This window comes from Lactuca saligna, chromosome 9 (assembly GCF_052625555.1).
Source record: "Lactuca saligna cultivar CGN05327 chromosome 9, ASM5262555v1, whole genome shotgun sequence".
Lineage (NCBI taxonomy): Eukaryota > Viridiplantae > Streptophyta > Magnoliopsida > Asterales > Asteraceae > Lactuca > Lactuca saligna.
This window is the reverse complement of record NC_136425.1, coordinates 28,578,459-28,604,349: the sequence shown is the minus strand read 5'-3', so window position 1 is coordinate 28,604,349 and position 25,891 is coordinate 28,578,459. Positions and strand designations below refer to the sequence as shown.

General features: G+C 38.5%; 1 protein-coding gene across 3 annotated transcripts; it reads right to left on the bottom strand.

Moving 5' to 3' along the window:
• Positions 1 to 741: 741 nt before the first annotated feature.
• Positions 742 to 6,960, bottom strand: LOC145013885 (BTB/POZ domain-containing protein). 3 transcript variants are annotated; one of them, XR_013665306.1, is made up of 2 exons: positions 5,280 to 6,960; positions 742 to 905 (listed from the first exon to the last, which is right to left on the bottom strand). XR_013665306.1 is itself a non-coding variant. In XM_078972235.1 (1 exon), the coding sequence occupies exon 1, from the start codon at positions 6,814 to 6,816 to the stop codon at positions 5,410 to 5,412; it is 1,407 nt and encodes a 468-aa protein (XP_078828361.1). In that variant the 5' UTR covers positions 6,817 to 6,960; the 3' UTR covers positions 5,174 to 5,409. The 3 variants fall into 3 exon arrangements, 1 of the variants encoding a protein (XP_078828361.1); XR_013665305.1 differs by having other exon boundaries at positions 743 to 887; XM_078972235.1 differs by lacking the exon at positions 742 to 905 and having other exon boundaries at positions 5,174 to 6,960.
• Positions 6,961 to 25,891: the final 18,931 nt, after the last annotated feature.

Sequence of the window (25,891 nt, the reverse complement as noted above, 5' to 3'; positions counted from 1 at the left end):
AACCGATTTTATCACAAAGATACCGGATATGTGATATATTCTATATTTATCTATATAATTACCTAATCTACAAAAGATTACAATTGGATAACTAAACTGTAAGTTGAAGCTGATAAGCTTCATACGTTGGCGCTATAGATGTAGTAGACGCTGACACTAATCTATCAGTGTATCGTGTGTTTGACTCATCACATCATAAGGTGTGATGTTATAAAACTCCTAAAGCTGAAACTAGATACTACAAATCAATCTATAGCCTAAGGTAATTAAATTTGGTGATTGCAAATTTGTTAATCACAGCTAATAAGCTTGAACATAAAATGTACCGAATCATAAGACTGTTTGTAGCATAATGTTATTTTTGTACAACCATTTTCTCTCTTATATCTTTTAAAACGATTCAAATTTCGATGGAATTTTGTTACAGCCGCTTGTAATCAAAAGAAAAAAGTAGATTGACATTAGGACTTGGGATAAGATCAGTTTGATCTGATGAAACTGAAAGGAATTGAATGGTAGAACTAGGGAAAAATGTTATGGAGAACAAATGACGATCGGATCTAAGAGATGGGGCTAAGGTAATTAAATTTGGTGATTGCAAATTTGTAAATCACAGCTAATAAGCTTGAACATAAAATGTACCAAATCATAAGATTGCTTGTAGCATAATTGTAACGACCCGATTTTACAAAGAAAATTTTTCATTTTTGAGTTAATCAAAACCAATCTCATAAACCATAGATTCTCAAACATATGTTTTCAAATAACATTCATTACATCATTGTTTTCCTTTTTAAAACATCAGAGGGTCCAAAATGCATTAAAAAGAGAGATGGAGTGTACGCCACGTCATCACGCCTTGCCCTTGCCCTTGGGCTCAGAAGTATCTGAAACAAATCAACAACCTGTAAGCGAAATGCTTAGTGAGTTTCCCAAAGCATACAACACACATTCACATACACATATCATGTTAGCTAATAAAGCTATAAACATGCCATAGAAACCATGTAATATGATTCAGCAAGAATGTCATGGGTTACCCCACATGGTCTTTACCTAGGACTACCATGGGCTACCCCACATGGCCTTACATCCAATGCCATGGGCTACCCTACATGGTATTTACCTAGGAATGTCATGGGCTACCCCACATGGTCTTATATCGAATGTCACGGGCTCCCCCCGAGGTCTTCCATATCAACATAATATCACATTACATATCAATTCATAAATGAATAACAAACATATAAATGATCACATAATGGGTCGGCCTTAGTGCCGTAGACCCATATGTATGGTGAGAAGACTCACCTCGTCCGATGAATACAAATATTTTCCTCCTAATAATCTGCAACCTCCCGAGCTGAATAATAACAATAATAATATAATCAATGATAAGGCCTTAAATTATTCCAAGAAAGGCCCAACCTTCCAATTCTACCCACAAGGCCCAATTACCCTTTCCTTGCAAATGGGCCCTAATGTCCAAGTCCAACATCCTTAATGGGCCCCTTGGCTCAATAAAGCCCAACCAATAAATCCACAACCCAAAACATATAAAAAGGTCTCTAACTCACAGAATCCAATCAAGCCCAACAACCAAATGAGGCCCAAAGGCCCAAAACAGCTTAGGGCCCAACTGAGTTGCGTACGCGCAGCGTAACGAAGGCTTAGGGACTACGCGTTGTGTACAACCAGTTACGCCCAACGTACAACCATTTTAAGCACTTTCTCCATTAAGTGCTTAATGCTCGAATCTTTCACGTCCAAAAGCAAGATCTAAGTCTAACAAGATGTCCCAACTTTATGCCCTTGCATGTCTCATACACACCCAACTAGTCTATTAAGACCTTTCCAAGGTCTTTTACCCATGAATGGGGTCAAATCTCTCACCAAGCTTCCATTTTTATACTTCTAAATGACTAGGGGACCTCAGATCTGCCTCTCACATCGAATAGGGAGGCTTAGCTTAGCAAAAGAGTTCCAAAGTTCACCAAAGGGACAAACCACCAAGACCCTAGCTAGATCTAAAGATTAGAAAGGAAAGATGCAAGCTTTTTACCTCTAGAAGCTTTGCAAGATGATTTTGGTGCAGGATCTTGAAGCACCCACTTGATCCAAGCTTGCTTGACCACCCCTTCTTCTTGAAATACACACCAAAAGGCCATAAATGCACTATTTAAGGCTCAAGAATGATCTCACAAGGTTTCCAGGAGTATATGAACGTTCTATAGTTGGGGAGGCTCTCTGGGGTTTAGTCCAAGGGACTTAAGAATGTTTAAATAGGCCTCAAGTCTGAGATTTAGGGTTTTGCGTCCCTAGCGCGTATGCTCTGTGTAACTCAAGGTACGCCCAACGTACCCTGATTCCTCCGCGACCACAACCATGCAGTACGCTAAGCGTACACTTAAGTACACCCAACGTACTTAAGGGACCAATTATGCAAAAATTATCATTCCTTAGTGTTTCAAGACATACCAGAATTTTGGATGTTACAATAATGTTACTTCTGTATAACCATTGTCTCTCTGATATCTTCTAAAACGATTCAAATTCCGATGGAATTTTGTTACAACCGCTTGTAATCAAAAGAACAAATTAGATTGTCATTAGGATTTGGGATAAGATCAATTAGATTTGATGAAACCGAAGGGAATTGAGTGGTAGAACTAGGAAAAATGTTATGGAAAACAAATGACGACCACATCTAAGAGATGGGGTGGGGGGAACCCTTTGTATATTAAATAATATTATATATATAAAATAAAAAACATCATAAAAGGTCTATGTGGTAGTGAAATGAAGGAAATGTCCTAGTTAACGGACGAAGTTTGACAGAGTGAGCAATAATGACTGTTTGTTAAAAGTTTTGAAACCACATTGCTGTCTACAAGGTTTTTTTAACTTAAGAACTATATGACAAATTTTTGAAAAGCATAGTGACCATTTATGTTGTTTTTTCTAAATATTATTTTACTAAGTTAATATGTTATTATAATTTAGATGTAAAGGTTCGATGTTATGTTCATCAACAAAGTTTCATTTAATGACAATGAAGTCAAGGTGTAATGGGAAGAGGTGTAAAGACTATTTGCGCAATATGTGATTAAGCTTACAACTTACATGTCTATTAAGTCATTTTCATTAGTTTTTAACATATCCTCTGCTAACCAGTTATTATAAATTACACAAATGATCCTTATGATTTCAATTTTTTTCGTGATTGGTCCTACACCGGCATAGTTCATCACTGACATCACCATCATTCAATTTCGGTAAACACCACCATTCAATTCGGGAAACCCCGTTAACCATTATTCTAACATACAATCACTCACAAAAAAATCTCAATCAATTTTAATTTTTATAAAAAAATAATTTCAACGAATGTCAATTTTAAAGAATATATATATATATATATATATATATATATATATATATATATATATATATATATATATATATATATATATATATATATATATATGTTCAGAATCAACATTAAATGAAAGTGTAACAATATCTATTTGCTAAATAAAAAATTAACTACCAATAAGATATTTATAAGTAAACTTTTTCTTACAAAAAATACATAAATACTCATTGTCTTCACAAAGTATATACATGACATGCTTATTTGAATTGGATTATCCGAAAGAAATTGTTACACCAAGCAACACTAAATGCAGTTCACTAACTACCAACATATACATTTTTATTTACGACAAAAACCCCATATTAAAAACTGATCAGTTTTAATGCAACTATTTCACCAAATAATATTAAATACGGTTTGCAAACTTCTACGATAACCCTTTTTTAGCAATCTAGCATATTTTTGGTTGATTTAAGATATTTAAGTGGTTGGAATTTCTACCAAATGTATCATATTTTTACTTAAATCGACCAGTAAACTTAACTCTTAAATCAAAAATCGTGGGGGTTGCTTGAGGTGAACATAAGTGGGTGCCGGAAGTGAACGGTGGTGGTGGTGATGAATGATGTTGCTAAAGGACCAACCACAAAACAAAATTGAAATCATTGGGGACCATTCTTGTAAATTATAATTGTTAACGGAGGATATGCTAAAAACTAACGAAAGTGACTTAATAGACATGTAAGTTGTAAGTTTAATGATTTATTGTGCAAAAAAAAAAAATACTTTAATAACCAAATCGGATAAATGATGATAGTTGATTGGGCTATAATTATATTTACCCTTTAGGATGTCACACAAATGTTTGTATGTAGTCGTACGGTGTTTTGTAGCTTTGTAGCGGAGATACCTTTTAGATCCATTGATTTATAATTTTACATAACATCATATTTGATACCCCACGATTAAGTGAAATACAATATGGTTGCCTTCAAGAAACTTAACCAACATATGATCCTCACTAAGCCGTTATCCACTTAACCTATGAATTTTGTAGGTATGTTCATTGTAAACCCTCATACGACTTCACTCAAACCCTCATAAGACTTCACTCATCCACTAAAGAAACGTAAGGTTTAAAAGACTTTTTGCACGTGCCAAATGCAACTGTGAACCTCATTGCAATTGTAGGTTAGTTTATTTAGTTTATTTTTATTGCATTTAAATCATGTTCATGTAGTTTTTCTTTTTCTTGTTTTAGGCATTTTTTTGCATAGCTCAAGGAGTAAAGCTGCCAAGTAGGGGTGTACGTGAAGGAACAAATGCCACAAAACGAGAAATATTGGAAGTTTAAAAATCGATGCATTTGGAATAAAAAAAATCAATTTATCTTGGTTTTGTTGTGTCCAACAAAAAAAATAGTATTATTCTCTTGTTTTTTTAATAAATGATCGTTACATTCAAACATCACGATGTTGAAAATAAAATATATCTTTATCCAAATAAGGATCTAACTTCACAATTCCGATGTGTCATTATACGACACTAAAATATTTACAATAAAAAGAGCCCAAACAATACATGAAAATGTGGAAAGTCATAACTGCAGATAAAAAAAATGTCTTAAAAAAAATAAAAAGTTGAAGACTTTGGGCCAAAAACTTTACAGTAGGCTTCGCACTTCGCAGTGAAGTTGAAGATATTGGGCCAAAAAGGAATAAGAATGATAAAAACTTTTTTTTATGTATTTTATCAACTATTTGTAATGTTATTAACTTATTATTAATGTAAAGGATATAATATAAGTAATCTGCGATTAACAGAACATATAACAAATAATCAGAAGGCTTAGAATAAGTCATTATGCATAAACAGATACTATAAACGCTGGTTGAAAGCCTACCTCAAAACTGAATCTTCGCACCATGTTTGCTATGAGTCCAAATATGGGTGGCAATAAGGAAGATGATTCCCAACCATTACCATTGCAAAGTGATCTTCATGTCTCAGGTTATTGTTTTCCTTTTCGTGTGTCATGAAACCAAAACTGCACCAGAGAAAACAGAGCTTTGCCATACCTCAAGCCCTTCGGCTTCTTCCCTGCTAACAAAAAGCCTTTCACCACCACCTTCAATTTTCTTGATTATTCCTCTCTCTGAATCTTCCAATTTATCCATGTAATTTCTTCGGAACGATTCTTCAGCAATCTCCATGTTGTTTTCACCGTTTTGTGCTACTCTAGACCATACTTCTAGTCCACCATCTCTCCCAACAAAGACTTGCTTCCTGTAACAATGGACTACACTGTTGTTTGTCCCTCCACTGGTGTTTCTCAAACTTGGATTGGTATCTCTCAAGTATATCCATGGATCGTCGCTCAATTTCCGCAAATCTGCCATGGCCAAGTCGCCTGATTTGGAGCAAATTTTACACATAGTACCGTCGCTAACATCGATGCTTACGTCAGCGAAGGAATCCCCAAACCTGCTGCTTCGTCCAGAACCTGGCTCGTTCGTCTCCCAAACCACGCGTGCGGATCGGGGATCCCACAGACGGATGTAACCGGAGAAACCGAAAGCTCCGGATGTTACGGCGTTGGCAGCGAGAATTCCGAGATCATTCACGTATGTTAGGTTTCCAGGAACGATTGATTTCGATGAATTTCCAGATTGACGACCGATTTCTGAAGTCACCTGGAGAGTTGATTTGTCGATCGCGAGTACGGAGTTTTCCTTGTGGTGTGAATCGAAAGCGGCGAAAACCGAGTCAGGCGAGTCAGCGATGGCGGTTACTCTAGCTTTGTAGATTCTCGGATCGGTAGGATCGGTCCACTCCACGGAGCCGACTCGACGACCGTTGGCGAAGTTGTAAAAATGAATACCAGAAGCAACATCGCACGCTATGGCCGCCATTGCGGAAGGCGTAACTTGCCTAATTGAAGTAATCGAGTCAAGGTGAGTCCGTACAGTACCGGCGTGCGTTAAGTTCCAATCATAGACAGAGATCTGGCCGCCGTGCGCTATCCATACCGATCCATCATCGATGGTTGTAAAGGCGGAAACCACGCCGTCGGAGGCAGGTCGTATTGTGGCGATGACAGAGGCATCGATACCAGAAAGTGGATTAGGAAGCATAGCGGACTTGAGCTGTGATTCGATACCGTAATATGACGCTTCATCGGAGAGCTCTTGGTCAGTGAACCGGCGGGAGGTTGACGGAAGGCGATTGGTGCGGAGGAGGGATAGAAGGACAGAGAATATCTCAGGATCTCGGTCAATAAACACTGGATTTGAAGACTGTACCTGGCGGTTGGAGAGGGCAGCTAGGAGCGAATCTGGGCCGCCGGAACGGAGGGTGGAGATGGTGGTCTCGAAGAGCTTCCCGCCGACGTTTAGCTTGATGCGGTCAGTGAGGGTAATATTGGAAAGTCCGTCCTCCATTTAAATTCAGTGGCGGCTACTGATTCCCGATTTTGGGAGTTGGGTTATGGAGCATAGGCTATTTTAGGCCGACTCCGATGTACGTTTTTACGAAATTAGCCTCAGTATTTTTGCTATCTTGGTACAACTTCCCCCTCTAGATTGCCATTGTCGATAACTTCGACCCCTTAACATTTTATATAAATAAGTATATTATACAATATAGACCGAACCTTGTGGGTTGTATGTATAAGACTCTTTCAAAGGTGCTTGCTAATAAGTTTAAGATGGTTCTTGATAAAACTATAAGCTTTGAACAAACATCGTATGTGGAAGGTAGAAACATTTTAGACGGGTTTCTTTTGTTTAATGAAGTTTACTCATGGACTAAGAGGTTAAAGAAAAAAACCTTGATTTTCAAGGTTGATTTTGACAAAATCTTTGATTATTTAAGCTAGATTTTTAGACTTGCTTATGGAATCCATAGAATTTGGATGGAAATGTAGTAGATATATAAGGGCCCTCTAAGATATATAAGAGCCCTCTTTTCGCTTTTTAGTGTTAATTAATGGTACTCCCACAAAAGAATTCAACATTAAAAGAGGAAGAATTCAACAACATTAAAAGAGGGTTAGACAATGTGATTTGTTGGATACCTGTCTTTTTGTTATTGTTATTGTTATGGAAGGGCTTCATATTTTTATGGAGACCGAATGTGAGCTCCATTATTTTAGAGGTATATCCTTTCTGAATTGTAATATATCTTTGTCCCACCGTATGTATGTCATCGACGCCACTTTTATTGATGAGTGGTAGTAAATCAACTTTGTTAAATTGAATAGGTTTGCTTCACTGTTTTTATCTTGCCTCGGGTTTGAATGTGAATTTACACAATAGTAAAGTTTTTGGTGTGGGGGTTAGCAACTTGGAAAACGATAGACTTTATAGTATTTTGAAATGTGAACCTGCCACCTTTCCGTTTACTTATCTTAGGCTCCTGTTAGGAGCCAACATGAAATTAGCCAAGCATTGGAATCTGATTATTGAAAAATTTCGGATGGATATGTGGTGTGGTGTGGTAATGTTTGGCGTGGTAATGTTTTGTTGAAAGATAAAGGTATTAATTGGCCTAACCTTTTTATTAGAAAGGTTGGTATAGGTGACAAAACTCATTTTTGGAAGGATGTATGGTGTGGTAATGTTTTGTTGGAAGATAGATGTCCTAACCTCTATGCGATTGATTCTAATAAATATTGTTTGATCATGGAGTGACTTATTCTTGGGAGTAAAATGGATACTCAATGGGATTTGGGGGGTGGTCGAGACCTTTTTGTAGGGGTCGTGAAACTAATCAGTTTTATGCATATTAGTTTTCTTGTATAATTTTAAGTTTTCTGGAGGCTCGGATAAATGACTATGGAAAATTAAGAGAATGGTGAGTTTGATGTGAAGAAAGTAAGACGTCTCTTGGATATAGAAGTGGAGAGTAATTGCAACTCTTTTAAGATGGTTAACTAGTTTCGGTCAAAATCAATTGCTTTGTTTGGAGATTGAGTAAAGATAGAATCCCCACTTTCACCAATCTTTCTAAGAGAGGAATTGTTGTTTCTTCTACATCATGCCCATTCTGCAAGTTATTGGATGAAATCGTTGATCTTGTTTTCCTTGCATGTTTCTATGCTTCAAAGTTGTGGAGTTGGTTAATTGGTTGGTCCTCCTCATTGCAAGGTCTTCCTTCCTCCTGTTTAAATCTGGTGGAGTTGTTAAAGGCAAACACATGTGATAAAAATGTTATAAATCTGCATTTAGCTCTCGTTTATACTACCATCTGGATGATTTGGAAGACTTGGAAATGCTTTGGTGTACCAGAACGATAGGAAAGTTGTTATTCTTCTTGCAGATGACATTAGCATTACTACTTTCAATTAGGTTAAGAATAGATACAAACTTCGTCTTTTTGTTTAGTCGATTTGGTGTATGTCTCCTATTTCAAACTTATTTTTGTAATTTGGCTTGAGCTACTCTCTTAAGTCCCTTTTAATTGCTAATGTGTTGCATGTTGTTTCAAAAACAACTTATATTTTATTTCTAATAACCCAAAGCATATATCTACATGGATTATGATTTGGGAGGCAAATTGAAGGATTTTGCAAGCTAGATATATCTCGATAGTATATGTTAGGTTATTCATAGTATGTATTGTGAGTCCACGAATTGCATTCAGACTCGTTCGCCAACATAATGTCTATCCCACTAGAATTGGGCATCATTAGAATTTAGCTCGAAGTCTGCATATCTTCTGTTTAATTTTGGACGAGCATCTCCCCACGAGTCATTGGTGTCTTAGTGTATCTCTCCCCATCCCGATTACATTTTATTAATGGGTGAGACTAGGATAAAGATGATTTCTATGTTGGACACCTAGAGTACAATGTTAAAAACGAAGAGATTAAAAGATCAATGTGCAAAAGATGGAGTATCTTTGGTGCAATTTAGAAGTTACTATTGAGGAGCAAGCTCTACTCCAAATGAGGGTTTCAACTTTCAAGTATTTTGTGCCTATCATCCATGAGGATTTGTTGTGGAAACAGAGTTACCCATTGCATGAAGAAGGGAATAGACAATCAAAATGAGTTTTGTGTGATAAGAAAGTCGTGATAAGACTAGAAGATAATTTTACATGGTGACAATTATGAAAAATATGATGTATGGATGTTCCGGGTATTATCTTACTTTCATTAATGATTGCACTAGGAAAGTTTAACTTTATGTATTAAATAAAAACTTTGAAGTATTTAGCACCTTCAAGATATTGAGAGCTGTTATGTAAAATGAAACATGAAACATGTTTGAATATTAAGTGTTTCAAGTCGAAAAATAGGGATGAGTACAAAAGTAAAGAATTCTTTGACTATTTTTGTTATGGTCAAAAACTCCATAAGTAATTTAGTAACCAAATTAGTAAGAATTGTATGATGTTTAGGTAAAGATTTTTATGAAAGTAAATTGTAAATTGTTGAAGATCTTGAAATATGCCAAAGATCTTAGACGTACACTAGATCTTGGGAATAAGACAATAATATTAAGATTTGTTATAAAGAAATATGAAGTTAAGACGTTGGATTAGCCTAAGATGTAACTACGTGTATACTTGGAAATTAGGACAAAAATAATGTTAAAGTGGTAAACTCGTTGAATGAAGTAATAAATCTTAAGATATTCAAAAATGGTCAAGATACCACATAGTATCTTGAGGTTGTAGTTGAACACACAACGTATAACAATAGAATAAACATTTGTAAGTATAGAAATGAATCAAACCAAAAATAATTAGTAAAAATGAGTTTAAGAACACAACAATATACGAGGAAAACCCTAGATCCTTTTGGACCTCTAACATAAAAAATCGGGAAGTGATGAATGTTACCCGCCGTAGAAATTATATTGATAAAAATAAGATTTACAAATGTGATCTAATCAAATGTGAAGTGTTTTCGTGTTTGCAAGCTTCCAGAAAGTGAGTAGAAGTGAGAATGACCAAGTGTACGTGTGCAAATAGTGGTGAGCATTTATGAAATGATATTAACTCCTCTATTTATACATTTGATGTCTAACTAACTTCCCAAAAAATCCAAGATCTTCCCTTATTTTTGCTTAACCAGGTATTTCGAGAGATTTTTTTGTGTTTTTGTAGTTGACCACATGCTTAGTTGACTTAGTCCATGCCTTGTGAGATAAGCTTTCCTTCTTACACAAGAAATATGATCACAATCCCAATATATTCGCTTGTCCAAGATCTTGGGTGATTCAAGATGTTAATATTGGTTCAAGATGTTAGATATAATAAAATAGGGTTATGAAAATATCACCCATAACAATTACCCCTAGAAAATTTCATTATGAGATCATGGAAGATGGAGATTTCTACATTCAAAATAATACCATTAGGTGATGATAACTCTTTCTTCAGGAAAAAATTATACATGTTCAACTTACTTGGGAAATTCAAATATTCAATGGTTGAGATTTGCATCAAGTCTTGCTATAAATTCAAACCTGGTTATGCTTATTGATTTACTTGTGATCTTTGGAGATCCTTCAATCCTGTAGGTAATATTTCTTTATATCCTTGTTCAATCTATAAGTAAATTATGTATTTATTGTCTGCTTGTTAGTATATATTAATGAAAAAAGTACTTGTTGCAAACTACTATCCTGATTTTGAGGGGTATAAAGGAGTTCAAATTGGATCTTGAAGTCTCAAAGAGACAATTGGTGGTTAATTTGTCCGTGAATAATAAAGCATTGAAGAAAAGGGATAGAGATCTTGATCTTAAGGTAAAGGATCTTGTAGCAAAAAATGAAGAGTTTTCCAAGAGATATCGAGGGAAATATTGGTTAGATTACAAATGAGGCCAATGTCTTTATTGTGAAATTAGTGATAGAGGTGAGGAGAATAAGGGTCAAGATATTGAAGAACCGAAGACTGAGGAAGATGTTTCCCCTCAAGGGTATGGTTGTAAATTTTTCGATGGTTATGTTTGAAAAACGGTCTTATTTACAACAGTTTGGTTTAATTTTTAATATGCTCATGGGAGCATAGTTTTTCAAACGTTTTAAAGAATATTTTGTGAAAAATATATTGGTAAGATATTTATTAAACAATAATTTAGAAATGGAATACATCACTTCGAAAAATAATTTTGAAAATATATATTTTAGAAAACTTTGATAGTAAGAAAAGTTCAAGGTTTAGGGAAAATTCCAAACTCTATATTCTAATGTCTTTCAAAGAAGATTATTTTAACGAAAGTATCACATTTTAGAAATACCAATAAACTAAATCTTATTTTATAAAATAATTTATAGTATAGATCCAAGAACTTGACAAAACGAAAGTAGAAGCGATTAAATATTTTCATTGTTTTTATATTTTTTGCAAATATTGAAGTAGGAAAATAATCTTTAAGAATATCTTATTATGTTTAAAAAAAAGATTCTTAAAGATAACCGATCATATTATTTAACATATTTTAAGAGAACTTTCTAGGAAATAGTGTTTGGATATTTTAATTGTTAACCTCTTGAAATACTTTGATAAAAATCTTAGGTATCAAATCCTAAATAGTGAAGAGAAAATAGACTTTCAAGGAATATCTTTTATAAACATTTACATGGTGTTTAAGAAAATTTTGAAAAGATTTTATATATAGATTAAATTATTTTAAAACTTTAAATTCTCTTATGTAACATCCAAAATTTCGAACAAATTTAAACTTTTAAAAACATGTCAAGTTCATCAAAATATTACAACTTTGTTTTCAAAACATTGTTTATCAGAGTCTAGTCCCCAAAAATAACATAATAGGAGGAGTTGTACGATTACGCTTTAGCCTTGCCGCGATCCCCTGATATACCTGAAACAATAAACTGAAACTGTAAGCCCGAAAGCTTAGTGAGTTACCCCAAAATACCGATACACATACACTCAACATAGCAATATCAACATTAGCATATCATATCAATCAAAACAGAACAACATGCACTGGGTCCACAACTTTGCAAGCTAGACTACCCCTGCGCCCTCAGTACGAGTCTGGAATGCCTACCGAGCCCTCAGCTCGTATCTGGAATGCCATCGAGCTCTCAGTACGAGTCTGGAATGCCTACCGGGTCCTCAGCTCGTATCTGGAATGCTCCCGAGTCCTTAGTATGAGTCTGGAATGCCTATCGGGCCCTTAGCTCATATCTGGAATACTCACGGGTTTGTTGGCTACCGCACGGAGCAGTACAACCTCAACCCACCCCAAACAATATGTCGACATGTAACAGATAAATGCACATACAGGTAATCAATCAGTATCACAGGTAGTCCTACAAATCTACCCGACTAGCATATCAACTGGCATACATTACTAACTAAACTCAACATATCAATAACTACTAGGATATCAAATCCAATGGGCCGACATTGGTGCCTTAGACCCCTTAGTATAGTGAGGACAACTCACCTTGTAGATGTCAGCTCGGTAAATAATCACAGCTCTCCGATCACTTGTCAAAGACTCCACAACCTATTACCATAATACGATTATGCTCATAAGTCTCTGTCCTCATAGAGTACTCCATAACCCAACTAGTTAACCCTGATCAAGGTCAAAGTCCTTAGTCAAGGTCAACAGTCCATGTTGACCTTAACTCGTCGAGTACCCTCGGCTGCTCGCCGAGTTCCTCGAAACTTTTACTTACTCGTCGAGTCACCGGCGTGACTCGTCGAGTTCCCATGATTCTCGATTGAGGCCCTAGAGCCACTCGTCGTGTTTCTCTTCTAGTAACACGTCGATACACACGTATTCCTATCTTGGAGGAAACTCATCCGACTCGCCGAGTTGTTCATGCAACTCGTCGAGTCTAAGGCAACCTTCATCGGACTCACCGAGTTGTTCTACCAACTCATCGAGTTCACGACTATATTCATACGACTTGCCGAGTCGTTCTTGTGACTCGCCGAGTTCCTTTAGTCCTCAAGCCATACAGATCCATTTTAAGCCATGCAACGACTCCAAACCACAGATCCAAGCTTCCAGGGCATGCCTTTCACGTAAAGTTGCAAACTTTACGTGTATGCATGGCTAAAAAGGGCCTTAATGTCCAAAACTAAGCTCTTAATGGGTTTCATGCACAACTAAAGCCTCATTCATGTCCAAGACAGGAACTTTATGGATCTAGAACTCGGGAATGGTCCAGATCTGAAGTTACAACTTCAGATCTAGCTTATGTTTTGCAATATCACCTTGCTTACACCTCAAAACCTGAGATTTCCACTATATGAGATCTAGAAGGGAAAATGGATAAAGGTGTCCACTTGGTATCTTTTATGAGTGCTAGCTGAGGTAGATTTCGGGTTCCACTCCTCCCTTGCTTCTAGCCCTTTGCTTCTCCAAGTTCTTCCTTCCACAAGTTCTCCTTTCAAGCTTTCAAGGCACTAATGGCACAAAATACTCGGTTATGGTTTTCCTTTGAGTTCTATCTGACTGTAAGGAGGCCAAATGGGGCTTAAGCCTCCTTAAATAGAGTGCAGAACCCGGGACTTAGGGTTTCTTTTGCCAGCTCCTACTCGTCGAGTCCCACTCGTGGACTCGCCGAGTCAGTCACTTAAGTTGCGATTCAATCCCGCTGCTACTCGACGAGTAGGGCAACCAACTCGTCGAGTAGGGCCAAACCAAGAAACTACAATTGGACAATACCTGAGAATCGGGGCGTTACAACTCTCCCCCACTTGAACTAGACTTCATCCTCGAAGTCCGCTGGTATGAACAATGTCGGGTAGTGCTCGCGCATCTCTGCCTCTAGCTCCCATGTCCACTCGGATCCCCTATGATGTTCCCCTTTGTACCTTTACCAAAGGTATCTCCTTGTTCCGCAGAATCTTCGTCTTTCTTTCCAAAATGGCCATAGGCCTTTCCATATAGTTCAGGCGTTCGTCGATCTGAACATCATCCAATGATACCACAGCCTCCTGGTCTGTAATGAACTTTCGAAATTGCAATACGTGAAAAGTATTGTGGATCCGACTGAGCTCTTCCGGAAGCTCTAGTCTATAAGCCACCTTGCCAACCCTTGCAATGATCCTGAATGGCCCAATGTATCGAGGGCCCAATTTTCCCCTTTTCCTGAAACGGATCACACCCTTCCAGGGCGAGACCTTCAGAAGTACCATGTCGCCTATCTGAAATTCCAATTCGGATCGGCGACTGTCGGTGTAAATTTTCTGCCGACTCTAAGCTGTCTGCAACCTCTGTCTGATCTTCTGAATCTTCTCGGTCGTTTGCAAAACCACCTCTGTCCAGCCCATTACCCTGTAGCCCACCTCACCCCAACAAATCGGGATGTGACATCTCCGCCTGTACAACAGCTCGAATGGCGGGGCGCCAAGGCTAGAATGATAGTTGTTGTTGTAGACGAACTCTGCAAGTGGTAGGTGAGAATCCCACCATGTCCTCGAGGTTCTGAATAGTCCGCTCGCTCAGGCCGTCTGTCTGAGGGTGGAATGTTGTGCTAAAGTGCAACCGCGTGCCCAACTCCTCGTGAAACTTCTGCCAGAAACGAGAGGTAAACCTGGCATCCCGATCTGAGACAATGGAAACGGGAATCCCATGGCGAGACACAATCTCACAAACGTACACCTCGGCCAACTTTTTGGCCGAGGAACTCTCCCGTATGGCCAAGAAATGGGCACTCTTGGTCAATCGATCCACGATGACCCAAATGGCGTCGAAACCCTTCGCCGTCCTTGGCAGCTTGGTGATAAAGTCCATCGTGACCTACTCCCGCTTCCACGTGGGAACCTCCAGGGGATGCAGCTTGCCATGCGGCCTCTGATGTTCAGCCTTGACCATGCTGCAGGTCAAGCACCTCTCGACGTACCAAGCGATCTCGCGTTTCATACCCGGCCACCAATAGCTTAAGCTCAAATCCCGGTACATCTTAGTGGCTCCCGGGTGGAAGGAGAAGTGAGACTTATGAGCCTCTTCCATAACCATCTGCCTGATCTCGCCAGTCATCGGAACCCAAACCCGACTATATTTTGTCATTAATCCCCGACTATCCTACACGAACCTGGTGTTTTCACCCTTGATCATTTCTCTCTTCAAATTTTCCGGTCGCATGCCCTCCATCTGGGCATCCCTGATTAATCTCACAAGTAGAGAGTCCACAGCTATTTTCATACATATTGCAGGAGTAGAAGGCCCCGCTTACTTGCGGCTCAAAGCATCCGCAACCACATTCGCTTTACCAGGGTGGTAACGGATCTCGCAGTCGTGGTCCTTGACTACATCGAGCCACCTACGCTGCCTCATGTTTAGGTTTGGCTGATCCATGATGTGTCTCAAGCTCTTGTGATCCGTGTAAATGGTACAGCGGACCCCATAAAGGTAATGTCTCCATATCTTGAGGGCGAACACCACTGCCCCCCAACTCCAAATCGTGCGTATGGTATCGTATCTCATGCGGTTTCAGCAGCCGTAATGCATAGGCTACCACTCGTCCTCTCTGCATGAGAACTGCCCCTAACCCTGTGATGGAGGCATCACAGAACACCACAAAATCCTCAACTCCCTCTAGGAGTGTTAGGACTGGCGCTTCACACAAACGCTGACGGAGGGTCTCGAACGCTCCTTGTTGTTCGGGACCCCACCGAAAATCCACGCCTTTTCTTGTGAGACGAGTGAGGGGTACTTCAATCTTAGAGAAATCCCGTATAAATCTCCGATAGTATCCTGCCAATCCCAAAAAGCTCCTAATATCTGAGGGGGATTTCGGAACCTCCCACTGCATAACCACCTCGATCTTGGCCGGATCGACCAAGATCCCTTCTTGGTTAATGAGATGTCCAAGGAACTGGACCTCTCGTAACCAAAATTCACGCTTCGAGAACTTGGCGTACAGTCGTTCCCGCCTCAGGACCCCCAACAGCTCTCGCAGATGTTATGCATGCTGCTCTCGGGTCTTGGAATACACTAAGATATCATCTATAAACACTATGACCGAGTGGTCGAGCATCAGTCTTCAGAACCGATTCATCAGGTCCATAAATACTGCTGGCACGTTGGTGTGCCCAAACGGCATCACCACGAACTCGTAATGTCCATAACGAGTTCGGAATGCAGTCTTCTCCACATCCTCCTCCCTGACCCTGACTTGGTGATACCCGGACCTCAAATCGATCTTGGAAAACCAAGATGCACCCTGCAGCTGATCAAAGAGGTCGTCTATCCTCGGGAGTGGATAACGGTTCTTCACTGTTAGCTTGTTTAACTCCCGGTAATCAATGCACATCCGGTGTGATCCATCCTTCTTCCGGACGAAAAGAATCGACGCTCCCCACGGAGAACTGCTAGGTCGAATGAACTTCTTGCCCAGCAATTCCTGTAGCTGCGATGAAAGTTCCTGCATCTCAGGTGACGCCAATCAGTACGACGTCTTAGCGATAGGGGCCGCACCTGGCACCAGGTCGATTCTGAACTCAACCTGCCTCTCCGGAGGTATCCCTGGCAACTCCTCCGGAAACACATCTACGAACTCCCTGACCACTGGTACATCGAAGATCGAAATCTGGTCCCGAACTCGCATATCTACCACGTACGCTAGATAAGTCATACACCCGTGCTGAATGTACTGTCGAGCCCTGGCAGTTGAGCAAAAACTTGAGCCTACTCTGGTGCCCTCACAATATATAATCAGTTCTCCCCCACTTGGGGTTCGAACTACCACTCGCTGACCCTCGCAATCAACCATAGCACCGAACCTACTGAGCCAATCCATACCCACAATCACGCACACCTCCCCCATGAGAATCGGAATCAAGTCTATCAGAAAAGACACCCCAAAAATCTCCAAGTCACATCCTCTATAAACTGAAGAAGCAGAAACCTCGTGTTCATTAGCAATGGACAATCGCAACGGACACTCTAACTCGCCCATAGGCATACTGAACTCCCCACTAAAAGACTGAGACATGAAAGACCGACTCGCCCCCCGAGTCAAATAAGACCAAAGCAGGCAAAGAATTCACCAAAAACGTACCTAATTACAGGTACAACATATAAGCATATAGCAGATAAATAAAACAAGGTGAGGATAGAAACATACCAGCAACCACATCTGGTGCTGCTCTGGCCTCCTCCGTCGTAAGCTGGAAAGCATGACCCTGAGCCTTTAGAGGCTCTAACCTGTCTGATCTTCCGTCTGTGATCCTCAAAGTAGCCGGTGCTGCAGCCTGCATCGGCTTGGCGGTAAGTAGTGGACAATTGGCCCTCATATGGCCGACCTGGTTGTAGTGGTAACATAACCTCATACCAGGAACTGCGGCAGCCTGGCGATAGTCCTTCGCGTAATGTCCATCCTTTCCACATTTGTGGCACTCCCTACCAGCCCGACATACCCCAGAATGACCCTTGCCACACTTCCCACAAGTGTGGCCCTGTTGACCCCCGGTCATAGCATCTGCGGTCTTAGGCTGCTCCGGTGCTGGCTGTGACAATACCGGGGCCGGCCGCTGCTCCCTCAGCTACAACTCAATCTCCAACTCCCGCCGCCTGGCGGCCTCCTGTAACTCTAGAAGAGTATCACATTGTTGGGTGGACACGAACTGTCGGATATCAGTTTTGAGCATACTCAGATAACGGGTCATCTGAGACTTCTCGGAGGCAAACTATGGGCAGAACATCGCCCTCTCGGTGAACATACGGGTGATCTCCATCACCGACTCTCCATCCTGTCTCAAACTCAGAAACTCTTGTGGCAAATGTTCCTGCTCAACCCTCGGAATGTAACGAGCGCAGAACATATCCCTGAACTGCTCCCAAGTAACAACAGCTCTCTGATCATTAGTATAAGCCCCAATCGCAAGTCTCCACCAATCCTTGGCTCCGGACCTAAGCAGGTTAAGAGCATACCTGACCTTTTGGTCAGTAGGACACGAGCAGGTGAGGAAACACCCCTCCACATCTGAAATCCATCTCATAACCTTGATGGGATCCCATGTCCCATCAAACGTAGGGGGTTCGTGTTGTCGAAGTCCCGATATTGAAAACCTCTACCTACTCCTCCCCCTGCCGTAGTTACAACTGATGCAGCTGCTGCGATGGCTGTCTCTGCGAGGGCTGCATAACGCTCATCGAAATACTCCAACATGGCGGTCTTAATTGACCCGAACATTTCCGGTAATTCGGCCCGGAACAACGCAACAACCTCGTCATGCAGGATTGCTCGAATCCCGTCATCCATCTCCTCCGGCCTCAATTGGCTGATTGTCTCGGGTGCTGTCAGCTCCCCCTGTTCGCCCTCTCCTAATCCTGACCCGGATCTAGTCACAAAGCGCCTAGTAATCACCATTCTGAATCACAACACAATGCATTAGATAACGTTTACAACAACTAGGGACCAACCACCAATAAAACCCTGGGAGTTGTGACTTCCTTGTCAGGTGTATGGGTGCTGTTCTTTAAGCAGTACGGGCCATACTACCTTCCACACCTACCAATATTCGTTCCAAGTATTACCACAACGCCTTAACAATACATATAATTACATCGAGCACTCAAGTCGGATTCCTAAGGAATACTAGACGACTCGAAATCGGCGAACTTATCCCAACACCTACCCACTCACGAAACTTCCACCAACCCTGCAACACTAGTGCATGCTAGCCATACATAATGTTGGACCCGATAGACTTTTGAATATTCAATCCTACCCTAAGCTCCCAATCAAACAAGAACATAACATAAGGCTAAATCAGACATTCTCAAGCTATAAGGTCTTAATTATGTACAACTGTGGTGCATACACTAAATCACTACAGTAATGATGTCAATTTCATGTAAAGGAAACCCTAGGCTAGCAGGCACCACGTAATCAGGCAATTCTTTCATGCAATTCTTGAAGATCCCTAGCCTAGTACTAGCCTGCTGTTCTAATATGTCATATAATCAAATAACTGTATGGTATTTTGGGGTTTGCTTACTGGCTCCGGCTGATCGTACATCCTGCATCCTCCTGATTTATTTTGAAAATCGATTTATTAAACCATTTTTGAAAAACGTTCCTTGATTTGAGACTGGATTCACATGAATGTTCCTCCAATTCACTCAAACCAAGGCTCTGATACCAACTTGTAACATCCAAAATTTCAAACAAATTTAAACTTTTAAAAACATGTCAAGTGCATCAAAATATTACAACTTTGTTCTCAAAACATTGTTTATCAGAGTCTTGTCCTAAAAAATAACATAATAGGAGGAGCTGTACGATCACGCCTTAGCCTTACCGCGATCCCCTAATGTACCTGAAACAATAAAATGAAACAGTAAGCCTGAAATCTTAGTGAGTTACCCCAAAATACTGATACACATACAATCCACATAGCAATATCAACATTAGCATATCATATCAATCAAAACAGAACAGCATGCACTAGGTCCACAACTTTGTAAGCTGGACTACCCCTGGGCCCTTAGTACGAGTCTGGAATGCCTACCGGACCCTCAGCTCGTATCTGGAATGCCATCGAGCCCTCAGTACGAGTCTAGAATGCCTACCGGTCCCTCAGCTCGTATCTGGAATGCTCCCGAGTCCTCAGTATGTGTCTGGAATGTCTATCAGGCCCTCAGCTCATATCTGGAATACTCACGGGTTTGTTGGCTACCGCACGGAGCAGTACAACCTCAACCCACCCCAAACAACATGTCGACATGTAACAGATAAATGCACATACAGGTAATCAATCAGTATCACAGGCAGTCCTACAGATCTACCCGACTAGCATATCAACTGGCATACATTACTAACTCAACTCAACATATCAATAACTACTAGGATATCAAATCCAATGGGTCGGCCTTGGTGCCTTAGACCCCTTAGTATAGTGAGGACAACTCACCTTGTAGATGCCAGCTCGGTATATAATCACAGCTCTCCGATCACTTGTCAAAGACTCCACCACCTATTACCATAATACGATTATGCTCATAAGTCTCTGTCCTCATAGAGTACTCCATAACCCAACTAGTTAACCCTGATTAAGGTTAAAGTCCTTAGTCAAGGTCAATAGTCCATGTTGACCTTAACTCATCGAGTACCCACGGCTGCTCCCCGAGTTCCTTGAAACTTTTACCTACTTGTCGATTCACCGGCACGACTCGTCGAGTTCCCACAATTCTCGATTGAGGCCCTAGAGCCACTCGTTGTGTTTCTCTTCTAGTAACACGTCGATACACACGTATTCCTATCTTGGAGGAAACTCATCCGACACACCGAGTTGTTCACGCAACTCGTTTGAGTCTAAGGCAACCTTCATTGGACTCGCCAATTTGTTCCACCAACTCGTCGAGTTCACGACTATATTCATACGACTCGCCGAGTCGTTCTTGTGACTCGCTGAGTTCCTTTAGTCCTCAAGCCGTACAGATCCATTTTAAGCCATGCAACGACTCTAAACCACAGATCCAAGCTTCCAGGGCTTGCCTTTCACGTAAAGTTGCAAAATTTACGTGTATGCATGGATAAAAAGGGCCTTAATGTCCAAAACTAATCTCTTAATGGGTTTCATGCACAATGAAAGCGTCATTCATGTCCAAGACAGGAACTTTATGGATCTAGAACTCGGGAATGGTCCAGATCTGAAGTTACAACTTCAGATCTAGCTTATGTTTTGCAATATCACCTTGCTTACACCTCAAAAACCCGAGATTTCCACTATATGAGATCTAGAAGGGAAAACGGATAAAGGTGTCGATTTGGTACCTTATGTGAGTGCTAGATGAGGTAGATTTCGGGTTCCACTCCTCCCTTGCTTCTATCCCTTTGCTTCTCCAAGTTCTTCCTTCCACAAGTTCTCCTTTCAAGCTTTCAAGGCACTAATGGCACAAAATACTCGGTTAGGGTTTTCCTTTGAGTTCTATCTGACTGTAAGGAGGCTAAATGGGGCTTATGCCTCCTTAAATAGAGTGCAAAACCCGGGACTTAGGGTTTCTTTTGCCAGCTCCTACTCGTCGAGTCCCACTCGTGGACTTGCCGAGTCAGTCACTTAAGTTGCGATTCAATCACGCTGCTACTCGACGAGTAGGGCAACCAACTCATCGAGTAGGGCCAAACCAAGAAACTACAATTGGATAATACCTGAGAATCGGGGTTTTACATCTTAAGAGAAATTTTTATAAAAGAATATCATATTTGAAAAAATAATAGTTGAAAAAGGTTTTTAAATAGATCCAAAAATTGAAGAAAATAATTCTTTTGAAAAGCATATTAACGTAAATCTCCTAAGGAATTTCAGAAAAGTTCAATAAGAAAGGTTGTATACTTTAGAAGTAGCTTTAGATGTATTAAATGTGATGTAGGAATTCTAGAATTTGCATAGAATCTTAGATTTGTAAAATATCTTGAGAACTTGGATGAACTACTTCAATGTTCTTGTGTAATGCTTGGAGATTCTTCTGAGATCTTCAAGATCTTAGACTTGGTGAATTTACCTTTTTTGTTTGTTAAATATTTTGAACACTCGAGCTTTTGTGAATATGATCATGTTTAATCACGAGTTTCGGAAACTTGGGTTATTCTAATATCTTGAGAGCTTTGTCTTTTTTGAACATTTTTATGTTTAATCTTCGATTTGCCTGTGAATATCAAGTATTGGGGGTATTCCATTAACTTGAGAACTTTAGCTTTGATGAACATAATTATGTTCATCCTTTGATAGACTTGGGACATTCAAACATTTTGGTTTATGGTTTAAGACACTATTTACTATGTAATAGTTTAAACTAGGTTTGCATGCTTATGGAAGCATGGTACTCTTGACTTTTTGAATGCTATGGTTGAAAATAAATTCTTATTTTTATGATTTAAGAAAGCTAACTGGCAATAGTAAATATTTTTCAAAGAAAAACTTTGAAAATGTACTTTAAAAATGAGTATGAAAATGAATTGATTTTGTTTAAACTTTTATCTTTTAATTTTGTTTGTTATAATTTGATAAAAATATCAAGCAATAAAATTCAAATAAGTAATAAGAAGTAAATCATTGTTAGATAGTCATGAACTTTAAGTAACTTTTGAAATAATAAATATTTTTCAGAATATAACCTTTTTGGAGAAGTGGGAAAACTATGCTTGGAACTTAGAAATGACTATATGGAGGATTGCATACCTTATATGATATTTCGAGTAAAAGTCTTCATGGATAATATCTAGGGATGTTCCCCACTGCTTTAAATCTTAGTTTTGATTCAATATATTTTTATCTTAGTTTTAAGGTATTTATGTGTTTTATAATTCTTAGCTTTGTGAGCATGATTCCGTTGAAACCTCAAGTCAACATGAAAATGTTGAGACCTTAAGATATTATCATCCTAGGTTTGTTCCTTATTGCCTTAGTTTAACATGTCAATGTGGAATATGTGGGTATAAGTTCCCAATTATATGACACGACCATGTCATTCCATTGATTTTTTTGCCTTAAGTTCTAACATATAATTAGTAATATAGAGGTTATCAGCTACTAAAGTGTAAGTTGATCCCATATCCTTTGAATCTAGCTAGAATCAGTGCGTCTAAGCGAGGTGTTTAAACCTAATCTTGTAGAAAAACGTTAGTCTTTAAACCTTAGAAGGTATCATGATACCTTAGTATTGGATTAATGTGTCTAAGTTCTTAACTAAATTGATATATTGAATAACAATAAAGTCCATTTTGGGTTGACCTTGTAACCGGGAAATAATTTGGATTGATAAGAGAGAGATGAAAGAATTATTAATATATTATATGATTAATATATTAATTAGAAAAGTAATCATTAATTAAGAATTAATCATAATTAATTGAAATTAATTTTGGGTTTATAAAAGGTGAAAGAATTTAATTGTAATTGTTTAATAGTTGAACAAGGAAGACAATTCTAGAGCTCTCCAGCCTATGGATATTTTTGAGAGGCATTGGAAGGGTTCCAAAAGTCTCATGAATCAGATAAGGAAAGAAGATCTGAATTACAATAAAATAGTATTATTTTATTATTCAAATATAGGTTTTAGGGTTATCTGACAATTATATTGTCGCACCCCCAAACCAGTCGGCGGAAACGTCCGGGGGTGGAGGACTTCATTTGTAGTATCACAACACATGCATCATAGTAATCAAAGTACAAACAACTATTGTATTTAAAAGTAAAATTATTTACATGTGTTCAATCATTGTATATTGACACCAAAATAGTTATAGTAAAATACATGAAATATAACTCAAAACATCTCCATCTTCTCAAAAGCTCGGGGAGTACCTGTCTACTGATTCCCTAAGAATAAAAGTAATTTAACAAGAGAGTATCAACATAAAGTTGAGTGAGTGCATAAGTATTTATGTTTAAAAGTATGTTTTCTGTTCTCTAAATGTGTAAACTGTTCCAGAAAATCCTATATTTTCTATTGTATATGAAAAGTAGTTTTAATCCTATAAAATTGTTCTGTTTGTAAATCAATGTTATGTATTTGTATTCCTTTGTATAATCTATAAAAGTGAATGTGCCTGGATCCACCTGCTGTTATTGTAAAATGTACTTTGAAAATGTACTCATGTTTAGTTAATTATACACTAACGTATTGTTAATATATTTTTAATGAGTTATTATAACCATACTATGACTAGATGGCTCAAAACAAACGCTTTGAAGGCATTTAAACTGTTGATAACAACTGTCACTCATAGGCGTGTATGCCTGACTGTAGCTAGCAACCCGAGTGTGGGGTTATCAATCCCAATATAGATCTATACACACTTGTTTTGATCCCCGGTTGGAGTTTCTGGTTATAATGCCAGGACTTTAACTATGTTGTTTAAATGAATAAACAACCTGAACATATTATCTCATAAAAAGCATATAAATGTTAACTGTATAATGAAAACCCAATCATTCTGAAATAAATGATTGATAGTATGTTTTTTGTTTAGTATACTCTGAATGTACTTGAAAGTTGTATACTCTTGTTTAGTTTTGAATCAAACTATTGTTCTTGTACAATAGTATCAACCCATGTTCTTGTAAAATAGTGTACTCTAGTATACTTGACTTGTGAGTTAGTATTCTTGAATCATAAATTATACCTATTATAATTTATATGTACTTTCTATATTAGTACTAACTGTTCATGAATGCAACCCCTTGCTCGACATGTTGCAAAGGGTATTTGTAACTGAATGAAATAACCTTATATATATATATATATATATATATATATATATATATATATATATATATATATATATATATATATATATATAACTAAAATTGAAATGACAGCCAGAAAAATAACCGATACTCTAAATCCACATCCAAACAAGGAAAATGAAACAAAGTGAGTTATCAATCATATATATATATATATATATATATATATATATATATATATATATATATATATATATATATATATATATATATATATATATATATATGATTTTTGGGGAAAAATATCATAATTTGAAACCATTTGATATGAAGATAATTGAAATCCATTTTGTAAGGTATTTTGAAACCATTTGTTTAATAACACAAAAATCATTTTGTTAGACTTGTATTCCCCCCCCCCTTTTTAAAACAGTAAAAACTATGAAAATAAAGGGGTATGAACTCACATTTTGGAGGGTGATTCAAATGATGAATTGATATAGGATGTCTAGACACACGAGTGAAGTCTCGTAGCAAAACAAGCCCTATATAGCAATTTGTATAGTATATATGCAACTAATTAACAAATATAATCATAGGAATGATTGGAAATTGGATTGATTTGTAAGTATAACTTACAAATTGGAGTGTTAGAAGCTAAAAGGGAAGCTGATATATGTTCATGGCCAGGAGTTCACGGCCCTGAAAGTGTTTACGGCCAGAAGTTCTTGAGGAAAGATGATCACTTGATGATCCTAGACCAGTTTCTAAGATGATTCAAAGGTTTTTAGGTGCTTGTTCTTCGTGTTCTTTGCATGTTCTTCGTGAAAAATAGTTGAAATTAATGCGTTTCAATCTAATATAAGAAGATTGAAAGATGTTCTTGAAGTGTTAACAAGATCTAGAAATGATACCTATTAGATCTTTTGAAGAACTAGTGAGTATTGCTTGAATATGATGAGAATGAATGATTATAGCATGTTCTTGAGAGGAGAGGTTGTTCTTCATGTTCTTAGCTGATGATACTTAAGAGAGTTTGAGAGTTCTTGGCTGGAAGATGTGAGAAATGATGAAAAAATGAAGGAAATCTCTCTCTATCTCTCTCTCTCTCTCTCTATATATATATATATATATATATATATGTGTGTGTGTGTGTGTGTGTGTATGTGTGTGTGTGCGAGGGTTCACGACCCGAGGGTTTACGGCCATGAACCTGGTTTGCGGTGCTATGACAGTTTGGGAGATTGCGACCCAAGGTGGTGGTGGCTGAGAAGACGTTTACAACTGAAGCCGTTTACGGTCCGAAGGAGTATACGGCCGAAGTGTTTGTGGTCTTCGTTTACATACGAAGTGTATTCGGTCCTAGGTTGGTGT

Coding starts and splice junctions, on each gene's coding strand:
- LOC145013885 (XM_078972235.1), bottom strand. CDS start 6,816: ATGGAGGACGGACTTTCCAATATTACCCTCACTGACCGCATCAAGCTA.